The following is a 13,674-nucleotide window of genomic DNA, read 5'->3' as shown; positions in this document are numbered from 1 at the left end:
GTTTAGTGATGTACAATAGTTTATTAATGCAGTGTTTACTGTTGTAGTGATGTGCAGTGGTTTCTAGTTGCAGTGGTTTATTATTGCAGTGGTTTACTGTTGCAATGGTTAACTGCTGTAGTGGTTTAGTGTTGTAGTGGTTTCTTGTTGCGATAGTTTACTGTTTAGTGATGTACAATAGTTTATTAATGCAGTGTTTACTGTTGTAGTGATGTGCAGTGGTTTAGTGTTGCAGTGATGTACAGTGGTTTACTGTTGCAGTGATGTACAATAGTTTATTGTGGCGGTGGTTTGCTGTTGCAGTGATGTGCAGTTGCAGTGGTTTATTGTTGCAGTGGTTAACTGCTGTGGTGGTTTAGTGTTGTAGTGGTTTCTTGTTGCGGTAGTTTATTGTTTAGTGATGTACAGTGGTTTATTGTTGCAGCGGTTTACTGTTGCAGTAATGTACAGTAGTTTATTGTTGTGGTGGTTTACTGTTGTAGTGATGTACAGTGGTTCATTGATGCAGTGGTTTACTGTTGCAGTGGTTTATTGTGGCGGTGGTTTGCTGTTGCAGTGATGTGCAGTGGTTTATTACTGCAGTGGTTTACTGTTGCAGTGATGTACAGTGCTTTGCCGTTGCAGTGATGTACAGTGGTTTACTGTTGCAGTGATGTACAGTGCTTTACCGTTGCAGTGATGTACAGTGGTTTATTGTTGCAGTGGTGTACAGTGTTTTAGTGTTGCAGTGATGTACAGTGGTTTATTACTGCAGCGGTTTACTGTTGCAGTGATGTACAGTGCTTTACCGTTGCAGTGATGTACAGTGGTTTACTGTTGCAGTGATGTGCAGTGGTTTATTATTGCAGCGGTTTAGTGTTGCAGTGATGTGCAGTTGTTTAGTGTGGCAGTGATATGCAGTGGTTTAGTGTTTTACGGCAGCAGTTTTGAAGCTGACTCTGCTGGGATATAAAAGTCCAGTCCATCAGAAATCCCGATCAGGTTGCTGCTCACGTCACTGCTCTGCTATCTTTAGCTCCAGCTAACATTCAAAGAGAATATTCTATCACTTTAGTAGCATTAACAGCACCTGGTTGGCTGTTAATAATTCAGCAGCTGCTTGATTGGATGCATAAATATTACATCACTGTTTCCATGCTAAGATAGATAGATAGATAGATAGATAGATAGATAGATAGATAGATAGATAGATAGATAGATAGATAGATAGATAGATAGATACCCACCACTTCACCTTGTCTTTCAGTTTGGGAGGCTGAAAATTACTTTTGGTCATCAGCAGTAGAGCTCTGAGAGAGAAATACATAATCAGTCGTCATGTTAACGAGGAGTCGAAGCTGGTTAAAATTCTCTGATGATTCGGCTCCACCCAAACCCTCGTTAGTGTCTGCAGTCAGCTGTTACCCAGCAGCCCTTTCTGCTGTATGCTCAGCAGCAGATTATTACACAGTGCACATACATAATGAAGCCATGCTGTTGCTGCTGCTATTTACATGTGTATCACATGTTAAAGGTCATGGAACACACATCCTTCCCTCTGATGAGTCTCATTATTCTCACTATTATTATTATTCTATTATACTATTATACTATTATACTATTATTATTATTCTACTATACTATTATACTATTATTATTATTCTATTATACTATTATTATTATTCTACTATACTATTATTATTATTCTATTATACTATTATTATTATTCTATGATTCTATTATACTAATATTATTATACCATTTTATTTCTTTGTGTATGTCTGAGAAAAGGCTCAAGGAGGAGCAGGGAGGCACACACAGTAACACACACAGTAACACACACACAGTAACACACACACAGTAACACACACAGTAACACACACAGTAACACACACACAGTAACACACACACAGTAACACACACACAATAACACACACAGTAACACACACACAGTAACACACACACAGTAACACACACACAGTAACACACACAGTAACACACACACAGTAACACACACACAGTAACACACACAGTAACACACACACAGTAACACACACACAGTAACACACACAGTAACACACACACACAGTAACACACACACAGTAACACACACAGTAACACACACACAGTAACACACACAGTAACACACACACAGTAACACACACAGTAACACACACACACAGTAACACACACAGTAACACACACACAGTAACACACACAGTAACACACACACAGTAACACACACACAGTAACACACACAGTAACACACACATAGTAACACACACAGTAACACACACACAGTAACACACACAGTAACACACACACAGTAACACACACAGTAACACACACAGTAACACACACACAGTAACACACACACAGTAACACACACAGTAACACACACACAGTAACACACACAGTAACACACACAGTAACACACACAGTAACACACACAGTAACACACACACAGTAACACACACAGTAACACACACAGTAACACACACAGTAACACACACACAGTAACACACACAGTAACACACACACAGTAACACACACACAGTAACACACACAGTAACACACACACAGTAACACACACAGTAACACACACATAGTAACACACACACAGTAACACACACAGTAACACACACACAGTAACACACACACAGTAACACACACAGTAACACACACACATTAACACACACACAGTAACACACACACAGTAACACACACACAGTAACACACACAGTAACACACACAGTAACACACATACAGTAACACACACACACAGTAACACACATAGTAACACACACACAGTAACACACACACAGTAACACACACAGTAACACACACAGTAACACACACACACACAGTAACACACACACAGTAACACACACAGTAACACACACAGTAACACACACACACACAGTAACACACACAGTAACACACACACAGTAACACACACAGTAACACACACACACACACACACACAGTAACACACACACAGTAACACACACACAGTAACACACACACACACAGTAACACACACACACAGTAACACACATAGTAACACACACACAGTAACACACACACAGTAACACACACACGCAGTAACACACATAGTAACACACACAGTAACACACACACAGTAACACACACAGTAACACACACACAGTAACACACACAGTAACACACACACAGTAACACACACAGTAACACACATAGTAACACACACACACAGTAACACACACAGTAACACACACACAGTAACACACACACACACACAGTAACACACACACAGTAACACACACAGTAACACACACAGTAACACACACACAGTAACACACACACACACACAGTAACACACACACAGTAACACACACAGTAACACACACATAGTAACACACACACACACAGTAACACACACAGTAACACACACACAGTAACACACACACAGTAACACACATAGTAACACACAGTAACACACACACAGTAACACACACAAACACAGTAACAAACACACAGTAACACACACACAGTAACACACACAGTAACACACACACACAGTAACACACACACAGTAACACACACACACAGTAACACACACACAGTAACACACACACAGTAACACACACAGTAACACACACACAGTAACACACACAGTAACACACACACCTCATGGGGTGCAGGTCGAACATGGGCGGCTGCAGCTCCGCCAGTTCGATGGCGGTGATGCCGACGGCCCAGATGTCACACAGCTGGTTGTACCCGCCCTTCCTCTCCACCGCCGCCACCTCAGGAGCCATCCTGCAACACACACCTGAGTTCAGAGGGAGCCAATCACAGAGCCCGACATAGAGAGGCGCCTCCCTGAATACATAAAGGCTACATTAAAAACAAGAGGCAGAAATAAGCTGCATCATCATCATCATCATCCTCTTCATCCTGTGACTCCTCTGATCAACGTGATGGAAAAGACAAAATGGCGGCGGCAGACCGCTGACATCAGCTTTCATCATGGAGATGACCAGCAGGAATAAGGTCATACCAGTATGGCGTCCCAATGAAGGATTTCCTCTTAGCGATGGTCATGGTGATCTGAGCCGACACGCCGAAGTCCGCTGTGTCAACACACGCGCGCACACACACACACACACACACACTTCAGCCTGGGGTCAAAGGTCACATCAGTGCATACATTAACTGTATGTTAACGGGTAACCCGTCGGCTTCTGACTGAGACGGTTCATCTCGCTCTCCGCTTCACTTCCTGTCTGCTCTCTGCTGTTGCTATAGTAACGCCTATAATAAATACCAGTACCGTTTTATTTCCTGGAGTAATTTGCTGATATTTAACATTTTAAGTGATGCAATTTAGTACAAACTAAAAGAAAAATGGTTTGAAGTAATAATTCAGTTTCTTCTAAATTGCGTGTGACGATGTGACGATGTCTCCGTTTATTACGCTGTTTCTAAAAATGCATCCATCACCTTTATTTACTGATCTGTTACTTTCTCAATTCAATTATCTCCTAAAAGTAGCTTCTGTGCAGTTTATTATCAGGACATTACAGAACTTATATGAATCTAATAGTTTGAATCACAAAACTAAGTATTTTCCGTCTGTTAAGAATCAAATTATTAAGATTTTTTGCAAATTAAGAACCGAAATATAACAAACCGACCTGCAACATCTTCTGTTCAGAACTGAACGAACAGATTTTACACATTAGTGATTGAAAACAAACTGTATGGTGGAAATATAACGAGTAGAGACATTATGATGCATCGTCATTAAAACTAACATCGCTGCTGAGAAACTCAATACTTGGATGTATTTTGGTTGCGTTTTGCTTTTACAGGTTAATTATTTTTTGCCTTTATAATCTGAGAAGTTAGATAACAAAAGAGATTTTTATAACACAATAATTGTAATAAAGAATGAAGATATTTGTGCTGTAATGACACTTTTTACTGTTTCACTCATTTCAGGACATGTTTTCAATAATTTCCTAAAAGTAGTTTCTGTGCACTTTATTCTGAAGAACTAAACAGGAAGGAACTTTATCCTTATTTAACACATACTTCCAGTATAAAACTGCATTTGACATGTTCAGTATATTATTATTATTATTATACATTTGCTACAATCGTTGCAATTTCTGATGATCATATTTTACATCAATTTCTTGTTTTGTTGTCTTTTTGTTTTGTTTTTGTGTCTTTGCCTTCATTTATTTGTTTATCTTTATTTATTTTTGTGTCTTAGAATTAGTTATTATTAATCAGCTTGTATGTCCTGTCCTGTCCTCTCATTATAGTTTTTAAGAATTGTTAAGAATCTAATTAACTGCATATGAATCCAAAAATAACAACCAACTAAACACTTTTTCAATTTGTGAGGAGTTTAATACTAGAATATCAAATAAGTGCAAATCAATTGATTAATAAAATAATCGTCAACTGTTCTGATAATTGAATAATTGTAATTTTAACTTTTTAACATTTCACTAAACAATTAATTGATTTAATTGAAGAATGAACCCTCAGATTAATCAATAAAGAAAGTGATAGGTTATCATTATCTAACACTGTACACCATGTGCCACAGCAGGTGATGTCACTGAAAAGCTCCGCCCCTCTACCTGTCGGAGAGCCGACCAGTGGGCGGAGCCTGAGCACCCGCCTGATGTGACATCACAAAGCTGACAGCAGACTCACCTAGTTTGACGTATCCATTATCAGTCAGCAGGATGTTCGCTCCCTGCAGATACAACACAAAGAGTTAGTCGCAAGCCGAAGCTCCGCCCCCTCAGGTAAGCGCTCATTCTGTCACTGGTCAGGTGACTTTACAGGCCAATCATCATCACAGCTCACCTTGACGTCTCTGTGCATCTTGCCTTTGCTATGCAGATAGAAGAGTCCCTGCAGAACACACAGCACAGATTCATCTACAACCTGATTGGACAGTACCTGGAGACTCAAAGAATCTGATTGGACAGTACCTGAAGACTCAAAGAATCTGATTGGACAGTACCTGGAGACTCAAAGAATCTGATTGGACAGTACCTGGAGACTCAAAGAATCTGATTGGACAGTACCTGAAGACTCAAAGAATCTGATTGGACAGAACCTGGAGACTCAAAGAATCTGATTGGACAGTACCTGGAGACTCAAAGAATCTGATTGGACAGTACCTGGAGACTCAAAGAATCTGATTGGACAGAATCTAAAGACTCAAAGAATCTGATTGGACAGAATCTAGAGACTCAAAGAATCTGATTGGACAGAATCTAGAGACTCAAAGAATCTGATTGGACAGAATCTAGAGACTCAAAGAATCTGATTGGACAGTACCTGGAGACTCAAAGAATCTGATTGGACAGTACCTGGAGACTCAAAGAATCTGATTGGACAGTACCTGGAGACTCAAAGAATCTGATTGGACAGTACCTGGAGACTCAAAGAATCTGATTGGACAGTACCTGGAGAGTTTCCCGCAGAACATAGGCGATCTGAGACTCAGTCAGCGGGCCGGTTACTGAAACACAAATTAACAATCAGTTACGTTTGTAAAGTTTCTAACATTCGTAAAGTTTGTAATGTTTATAACTTTTCTAACATTTATTATGTTCGTAATGTTTCTAACATTCAAAACATTTGTAATATAAACTAAGGCTCAGTGTAAATATGGAACGACTCCCAATTACACCAATCAGAGGTAACTAAAATCAACGTTGAGTCGGTTTGTTAATATGCAGAAACAATGTGGGACTCTGTAGTTTCCTCTGGACCGCTGCCTGATCTGACCAGTGATGTCATGTACAGCCGCATGTCATCATTCAACCGCTGGTTGTCGAGGTGGCGTCCAGCAAACGATGTGGGCTTCATAGATAACTGGCAGACTTTCTGGTGAAGACCTGGTCTGATTAGGAGAGACGGCATACATCCCACTCTGGATGGAGCTGCTCTCATATCTAGAAATATGGCCCAGTTTATTAGTAGACCAAAACCATGACAACCCAGAGCTGAGACCAGGAAGCAGAGCTGCAGTCCTACACACTTCTCTGCGCTTCCATTAGAGCAGTTACCCACCCAAAACCACATAGAGACTGTGTCTGTCCCCCAAAACCACATAGAGACTGTGTCTGTCCCCCAAAACCAACCACATAGAGACAGTGTCTGTCCCCAAAACCACATAGAGACAGTGTCTGACCCCAAAACCACATAGAGACTGTGTCTGACCCCAAAACCACATAGAGACTGTGTCTGTCCCCAAAACCACATAGAGACAGTGTCTGTCCCCAAAACCACATAGAGACTGTGTCTGTCCCCAAAACCACATAGAGACTGTGTCTGTCCCCAAAACCACATAGAGACAGTGTCTGACCCCAAAACCACATAGAGACTGTGTCTGACCCCAAAACCACGTAGAGACTGTGTCTGACCCCAAAACCACATAGAGACTGTGTCTGTCCCCAAAACCACATAGAGACTGTGTCTGACCCCAAAACCACATAGAGACTGTGTCTGTCCCCAAAACCACATAGAGACTGTGTCTGACCCCAAAACCACATAGAGACCAGGCTCGCCTTGGATCAGCCCTTAGTTATGCTGCTATAGGCCTAGACTGCTGGGGGACTTCCCATGATGCACTGGGCTCCTCTCTCCTCCTCCTCCTCTCCATCTGTATGCATTCATGTAACATCAATGCATGTCAATAACTTTGCTTCATCTGCAGAGTTTTTGTGCTTTCTCATCTCACAGGAAAAGTGTCCGAGTTGTGGGTCATGGCTGCGGGGATGACGGCATCCTGTGGGTGTCTGCCTCAACACCTTCTCCTGCTATTATTGCTTTTTATTATTATTAGTCATATTTCTATTATTATTATTGTTATTATGCTTCTCTGTGTCTCCTTCTTTCTGTCTCAACCCAACCGGTCGAGGCAGATGGCGTCCACCTAGAGTCCGGTTCTGCTTGAGGTTTCTTCCTGTTAAAGGGGAGTTTTTCCTGCTGCTGATGGAGGAATGTTGGGTCTCTGTAAATTAAAGAGTTTGGTCTAGACCTGCTCTGTGTGAAAAGAGACCTGAGATAACCTCTGTTGGGATTTGGTGATTTATAAATAAAACTGACTTGACTTGTAACATCTGTATACAATAAACAATATGTCTGTTTGTAATGTTTATAATGTGAAATTAAATCAAACCAACAGAGACTGGAGCTGGGCTGAGTGATGCAGGATGTCCAGTTGTGTCTGAACAGAAACAGTTTGTGGAAGAAATTCACACAAGCAGGAAGTTGACTTGAAACGGAGAGTATTGATGAGTATTGATCGATGGTAATGGTATCAGGTGAAAACAGATTTCTGTAGATATATAACTGAACAGATAATAAGGGGAAACATTCTGGCAGTTTAGTTGGTGAGATCAGTAAACTGTCTCTGACTCACAGACATCAAACTGTGTTGAGGCATTTAAAGCAGCTGCAGCATCACCATTTAAATCGTAATGTGTCTGCGGGAGTCGAGCTCCGGTCACCCTCGTCTTCCTCGCTCTCTGCGGGGGGCGGAGCCTTATATGAGGCCAGCGGGGGGGCAATGTGGAGGTGGGTGGTGCCCCCGCTCGCCCTCCGCAGCGTCACTGAGCCTTAATGAAGGCGAGCGTTTCACCGCCGGGCCTCGTTAACTCTCGGTGACGACACGGCGACTCTAACAACCGCCGGCCAAACCAGACGAGGTCTTAACGAGCAGGGACATGAAGGCAGAGTGGGCATCGCCACGGCGACAGGGACAGCTGAGGGCGGACAGAGAGTTAAAGATTTAAAGATGGATGTTCAGACTGAGCTCATTACTGAAAACAGTTCAGATCTGAAGCTTCAAAGGAAAACAGACGAAGACAAAACCTCAAACACAAACACGACTCAGTGATGTTTCTACTCACAGAGGTTCAGTGATCATCTGTGTGTCACACGTCACACTGAACATGTGACACTGAACACGTGATCACAGCGCACCTGAGTGTGTGTGTGTGTGTGTGTGTGTGTGTGTGTGTGTGTGTGTGTGTGTGTGTGTATGTGTGTGTGTGTCAGTGTGTGTGTGTGTGTCAGTGTGTGTGTGTGTGTGTGTGTCAGTTTGTGTGTGTGTGTCAGTGTGTCTGTGTGTGTGTGTGTCTGTGTGTGTGTGTGTGTGTGTGTGTGTGTGTGAACGCATGTTCATATGTTGGGTGTGTAATGTCGCTGATTTTTTCAGTGTCGTGAAAGATCAACAGGTCAAAGATTTGAATATTAATGTGTGATTATTAATTAAGTTAAAACACTTTCAGTGGATAAAACACTTCCAGTGGATAAAACACCGTCAGTGGATAAAACACTTCCAGTGGATAAAACACTTTCAGTGGATAAAACACTGTCAGTGGATAAAACACTTCCAGTGGACAAAACACTTTCAGTGAATAAAACACCGTCAGTGGATAAAACACTTCCAGTGGATAAAACACTTCCAGTGGATTAAACACTTCCAGTGGATTAAACACTTCCAGTGGATAAAACACTTCCAGTGGATTAAACACCGTCAGTGGATAAAACACTTCCAGTGGATAAAACACTTCCAGTGGATAAAACACTTCCAGTGGATAAAACACTTTCAGTGGATAAAACACCGTCAGTGGACAAAACACTTCCAGTGGATAAAACACTTCCAGTGGATAAAACACCGTCAGTGGATAAAACACTTCCAGTGGATAAAACACTTTCAGTGGATAAAACACCGTCAGTGGATAAAACACTTCCAGTGGATAAAACACTTCCAGTGGATAAAACACCGTCAGTGGACAAAACACTTCCAGTGGATAAAACACTTCCAGTGGATAAAACACCGTCAGTGGATAAAACACTTCCAGTGGATAAAACACTTTCAGTGGATAAAACACCGTCAGTGGATAAAACACTTCCAGTGGATAAAACACTTCCAGTGGATAAAACACCGTCAGTGGACAAAACACTTCCAGTGGATAAAACACCGTCAGTGGATAAAACACTTCCAGTGGATAAAACACTTCCAGTGGATAAAACACTTCTAGTGGATAAAACACTTCCAGTGGATAAAAAACTTTCAGTGGATAAAAAACTGTCAGTGGATAAAACACTTCCAGTGGATAAAACACTTCCAGTGGATAAAACACTTCCAGTGGATAAAAAACTTCCAGTGGATAAAACACTTCCAGTGGATAAAACACTTTCAGTGGATAAAAAACTTCCAGTGGACAAAACACTTCCAGTGGATAAAAAAACACTTCCATTGGATAAAACACTTCCAGTGGATAAAACACTTCCAGTGGACAAAACACTTTCAGTGGATAAAACACTTCCATTGGATAAAACACTTCCAGTGGATAAAACACTTCCAGTGGATAAAACACTTTCAGTGGATAAAACACTTCCATTGGATAAAACACTTTCATTGGATAAAACACTTCCAGTGGATAAAACACTTCCATTGGATAAAACACTTCCATTGGATAAAACACTTCCAGTGGATAAAACACTTTCAGTGGATAAAACACTTCCATTGGATAAAACACTTTCAGTGGATAAAACACTTCCATTGGATAAAACACTTCCAGTGGATAAAACACTTCCAGTGGATAAAACACTTTCATTGGATTAAACACTTCCATTGGATAACACACTTCCATTGGATAAAACACTTCCAGTGGATTAAACACTTCCAGTGGACAAAACACTTCCAGTGGATAAAAAACTTCCAGTGGACAAAACACTTCCAGTGGATAAAACACCGTCAGTGGATAAAACACTTTCAGTGGATAAAACACCGTCAGTGGATAAAACACTTCCAGTGGATAAAACACTTTCAGTGGACAAAACACTTCCAGTGGACAAAACACTTCCAGTGGATAAAACACTGTCAGTGGATAAAACACTTCCAGTGGATAAAACACTTCCAGTGGACAAAACACTTCCAGTGGATAAAAAACTTCCAGTGGATAAAACACTTCCAGTGGATAAAAAACTTCCAGTGGATAAAACACTTCCAGTGGACAAAACACTTCCAGTGGATAAAACACCGTCAGTGGATAAAACACTTTCAGTGGATAAAACACCGTCAGTGGATAAAACACTTCCAGTGGATAAAACACCGTCAGTGGATAAAACACTTCCAGTGGATAAAACACCGTCAGTGGATAAAACACTTCCAGTGGATAAAACACTTTCAGTGGATAAAACACTTCCAGTGGATAAAACACTTCCAGTGGACAAAACACTTCCAGTGGATAAAACACCGTCAGTGGATAAAACACTTTCAGTGGATAAAACACCGTCAGTGGATAAAACACTTCCAGTGGATAAAACACTTTCAGTGGATAAAACACTTCCAGTGGATAAAACACCGTCAGTGGATAAAACACTTTCAGTGGATAAAACACCGTCAGTGGATAAAACACTTCCAGTGGATAAAACACTTCCAGTGGATGTAATTACACTGCAGCCTGTTTTTCACTCAGTATTGAACCTCTTTCAAAATCTGTTGTCCCCATTAATCACTTAGACACAAAAAGACGGAAATTACTGAAGTTTCCCTTTAAACTAATACATTAATTGATTAATTAACTAATTATTGCAGCTGTATTTACACCTTGCAGGTCGTCTGTGCTGGACTGCAATGATGACATCAGGTTACCTGATCGCACGTAATGACAGGAAACGACGTATAAAACTATCAGCGATGTAAGTGTGTGTGTCTCACTGTGGTAGATGTCCTGCAGCGATCCTCCTCCACAGAACTCCATACAGATCCACAACGTGTCCCTGCTGCACACACACACACACACACATAGCGTCAGTGGGTCCGATCAGTCTGACTGACTTGTTGTTGTGGTGGATGTTATTGTTGTCATGGTAACAGTTACCGGAGGTAGCTGCCGTAGTATGCCACGATGTTGGAATGTTTACAGTCCTTCATCATCAGGATCTCCTGCTGGACCACCGCAAAGTCCTCACCTGCACACACACACACACACACACACAGATATGTTTCCATCACTTCAGAGGACGTGACATTGACTTTCGTTAATAACCTTAACATAACCCTAAACTAACCTGAACATAACCTTAAACTAACCTGAACATAACCTTAAACTAACCTGAACATAACCTTAAACTAACCTGAACATAACCTTAAACTAACCTGAACATAACCTTAAACTAACCTGAACATAACCCTAAACTAACCTGAACATAACCTTAAACTAACCTGAACATAACCTTAAACTAACCTGAACATAACCCTAAACTAACCTGAACATAACCCTAAACTAACCTGAACATAACCCTAAACTAACCTTAACATAACCCTAAACTAACCTTAACATAACCCTAAACTAACCTGAACATAACCCTAAACTAACCTTAACATAACCCTAAACTAACCTTAACATAACCCTAAACTAACCTTAACATAACCTTAAACTAACCTGAACATAACCTTAAACTAACCTGAACATAACCCTAAACTAACCTTAACATAACCCTAAACTAACCTGAACATAACCCTAAACTAACCTTAACATAACCCTAAACTAACCTTAACATAACCCTAAACTAACCTGAACATAACCCTAAACTAACCTTAACATAACCCTAAACTAACCTTAAAATAACCCTAAACTAGCCTTATTATAACCCTAAACTAACCTTAAAATAACCCTAAACTAACCTTAAAATAACCCTAAACTAGCCTTATTATAACCCTAAACTAACCTTAAAATAACCCTAAACTAACCTTAACTTAAACCAAGTCTTTCACCCAAAAATTAATGATTTAAACGAAGGACACCTTTGCTTTTTGTCCCCATGACATGAGGAATACCAGCACCTGTTCAGCATGCAGACAAACGGAGAGAGAACACAGAACACAGAACAGAGAACAGAGAACACAGAACAGAGAATACAGAGTACAGAAAACACAGAGAATACATAGAACAGAGAACACAGAGAATACATAGAACAGAGAGCACAGAGAACAGAAAACACAGAACACAGAGAACAGAGAACACAGAGAACACAGAGAACGGACAACACAGAGAACAGAGAACACAGAGAACAGAGAACACAGAACAGAGAACACAGAACAGAGAACACAGAACAGAGAACACAGAACAGAGTATACAGAGAACACAGAACAGAGAACACAGAACAGAGAACACAGAACAGAGTATACAGAGAACACAGAACAGAGAACACAGAACAGAGAACACAGAACACAGAGAACACAGAACAGAGAACACAGAACAGAGAACACAGAGAACAGAGAGAACAGAGAACGCAGAACACAGAACACAGAACAGAGAACACAGAGAGGAAAGAGAACAGTCTTTGTTGTGCCTCATGTGAGGATCTTTGTAAGCATCATTAAACAGCAGCTCTGCTGGGAGGGCTCACTCTGCTGCTCAAACACAAACACGTCAGATTTGTTTCTTCTCATTCCTCACGTCTGTCACCTGGACGTGTTCATGACAAACTGTCCAATCAGAGACTTCCACCCACACGTCACTGAGACGCCAGAGAAGAAGAAACTGACCTGAGACCCCAAATACAACTTCCTGTTTCTTCCAACTCTCACAGTTCACTCTGTCCATCTGTTGTTGCTCTCATATCTTTGTGTTTCTGTTGTCATGACGACCGCAC

The 13,674-nt window shown here is 40.9% G+C and overlaps 1 protein-coding gene across 4 annotated transcripts in view; it reads right to left on the bottom strand.

Moving 5' to 3' along the window:
• The window catches only part of LOC122976120 (mitogen-activated protein kinase kinase kinase kinase 3-like), a 66,001-nt gene that overhangs the window by 33,274 nt on the left and 19,053 nt on the right, over positions 1-13,674 (bottom strand). Inside the window, exons 3-10 of one of the 4 annotated variants that reach the window (XM_044344441.1) lie at positions 11,898-11,988; positions 11,735-11,799; positions 6,459-6,514; positions 5,851-5,898; positions 5,695-5,737; positions 4,022-4,094; positions 3,649-3,780; positions 1,227-1,289 (exon numbers count right to left, since the gene is read on the bottom strand). In XM_044344441.1, the coding sequence (XP_044200376.1) occupies positions 1,227-1,289; positions 3,649-3,780; positions 4,022-4,094; positions 5,695-5,737; positions 5,851-5,898; positions 6,459-6,514; positions 11,735-11,799; positions 11,898-11,988 (571 nt within the window). Of the gene's footprint in view, positions 1-1,226; positions 1,290-3,648; positions 3,781-4,021; positions 4,095-5,694; positions 5,738-5,850; positions 6,218-6,458; positions 6,515-11,734; positions 11,800-11,897; positions 11,989-13,674 lie in introns of those variants that run through there. The other 3 variants (XM_044344448.1, XM_044344447.1, XM_044344449.1) reach the window with 3 other exon arrangements.

Source organism: Thunnus albacares, chromosome 3, assembly GCF_914725855.1.
Source record: "Thunnus albacares chromosome 3, fThuAlb1.1, whole genome shotgun sequence".
NCBI lineage: Eukaryota > Metazoa > Chordata > Actinopteri > Scombriformes > Scombridae > Thunnus > Thunnus albacares.
The sequence above is the reverse complement of the archived record's forward strand: the minus strand, read 5'-3'. Positions and strand labels throughout refer to the sequence as shown.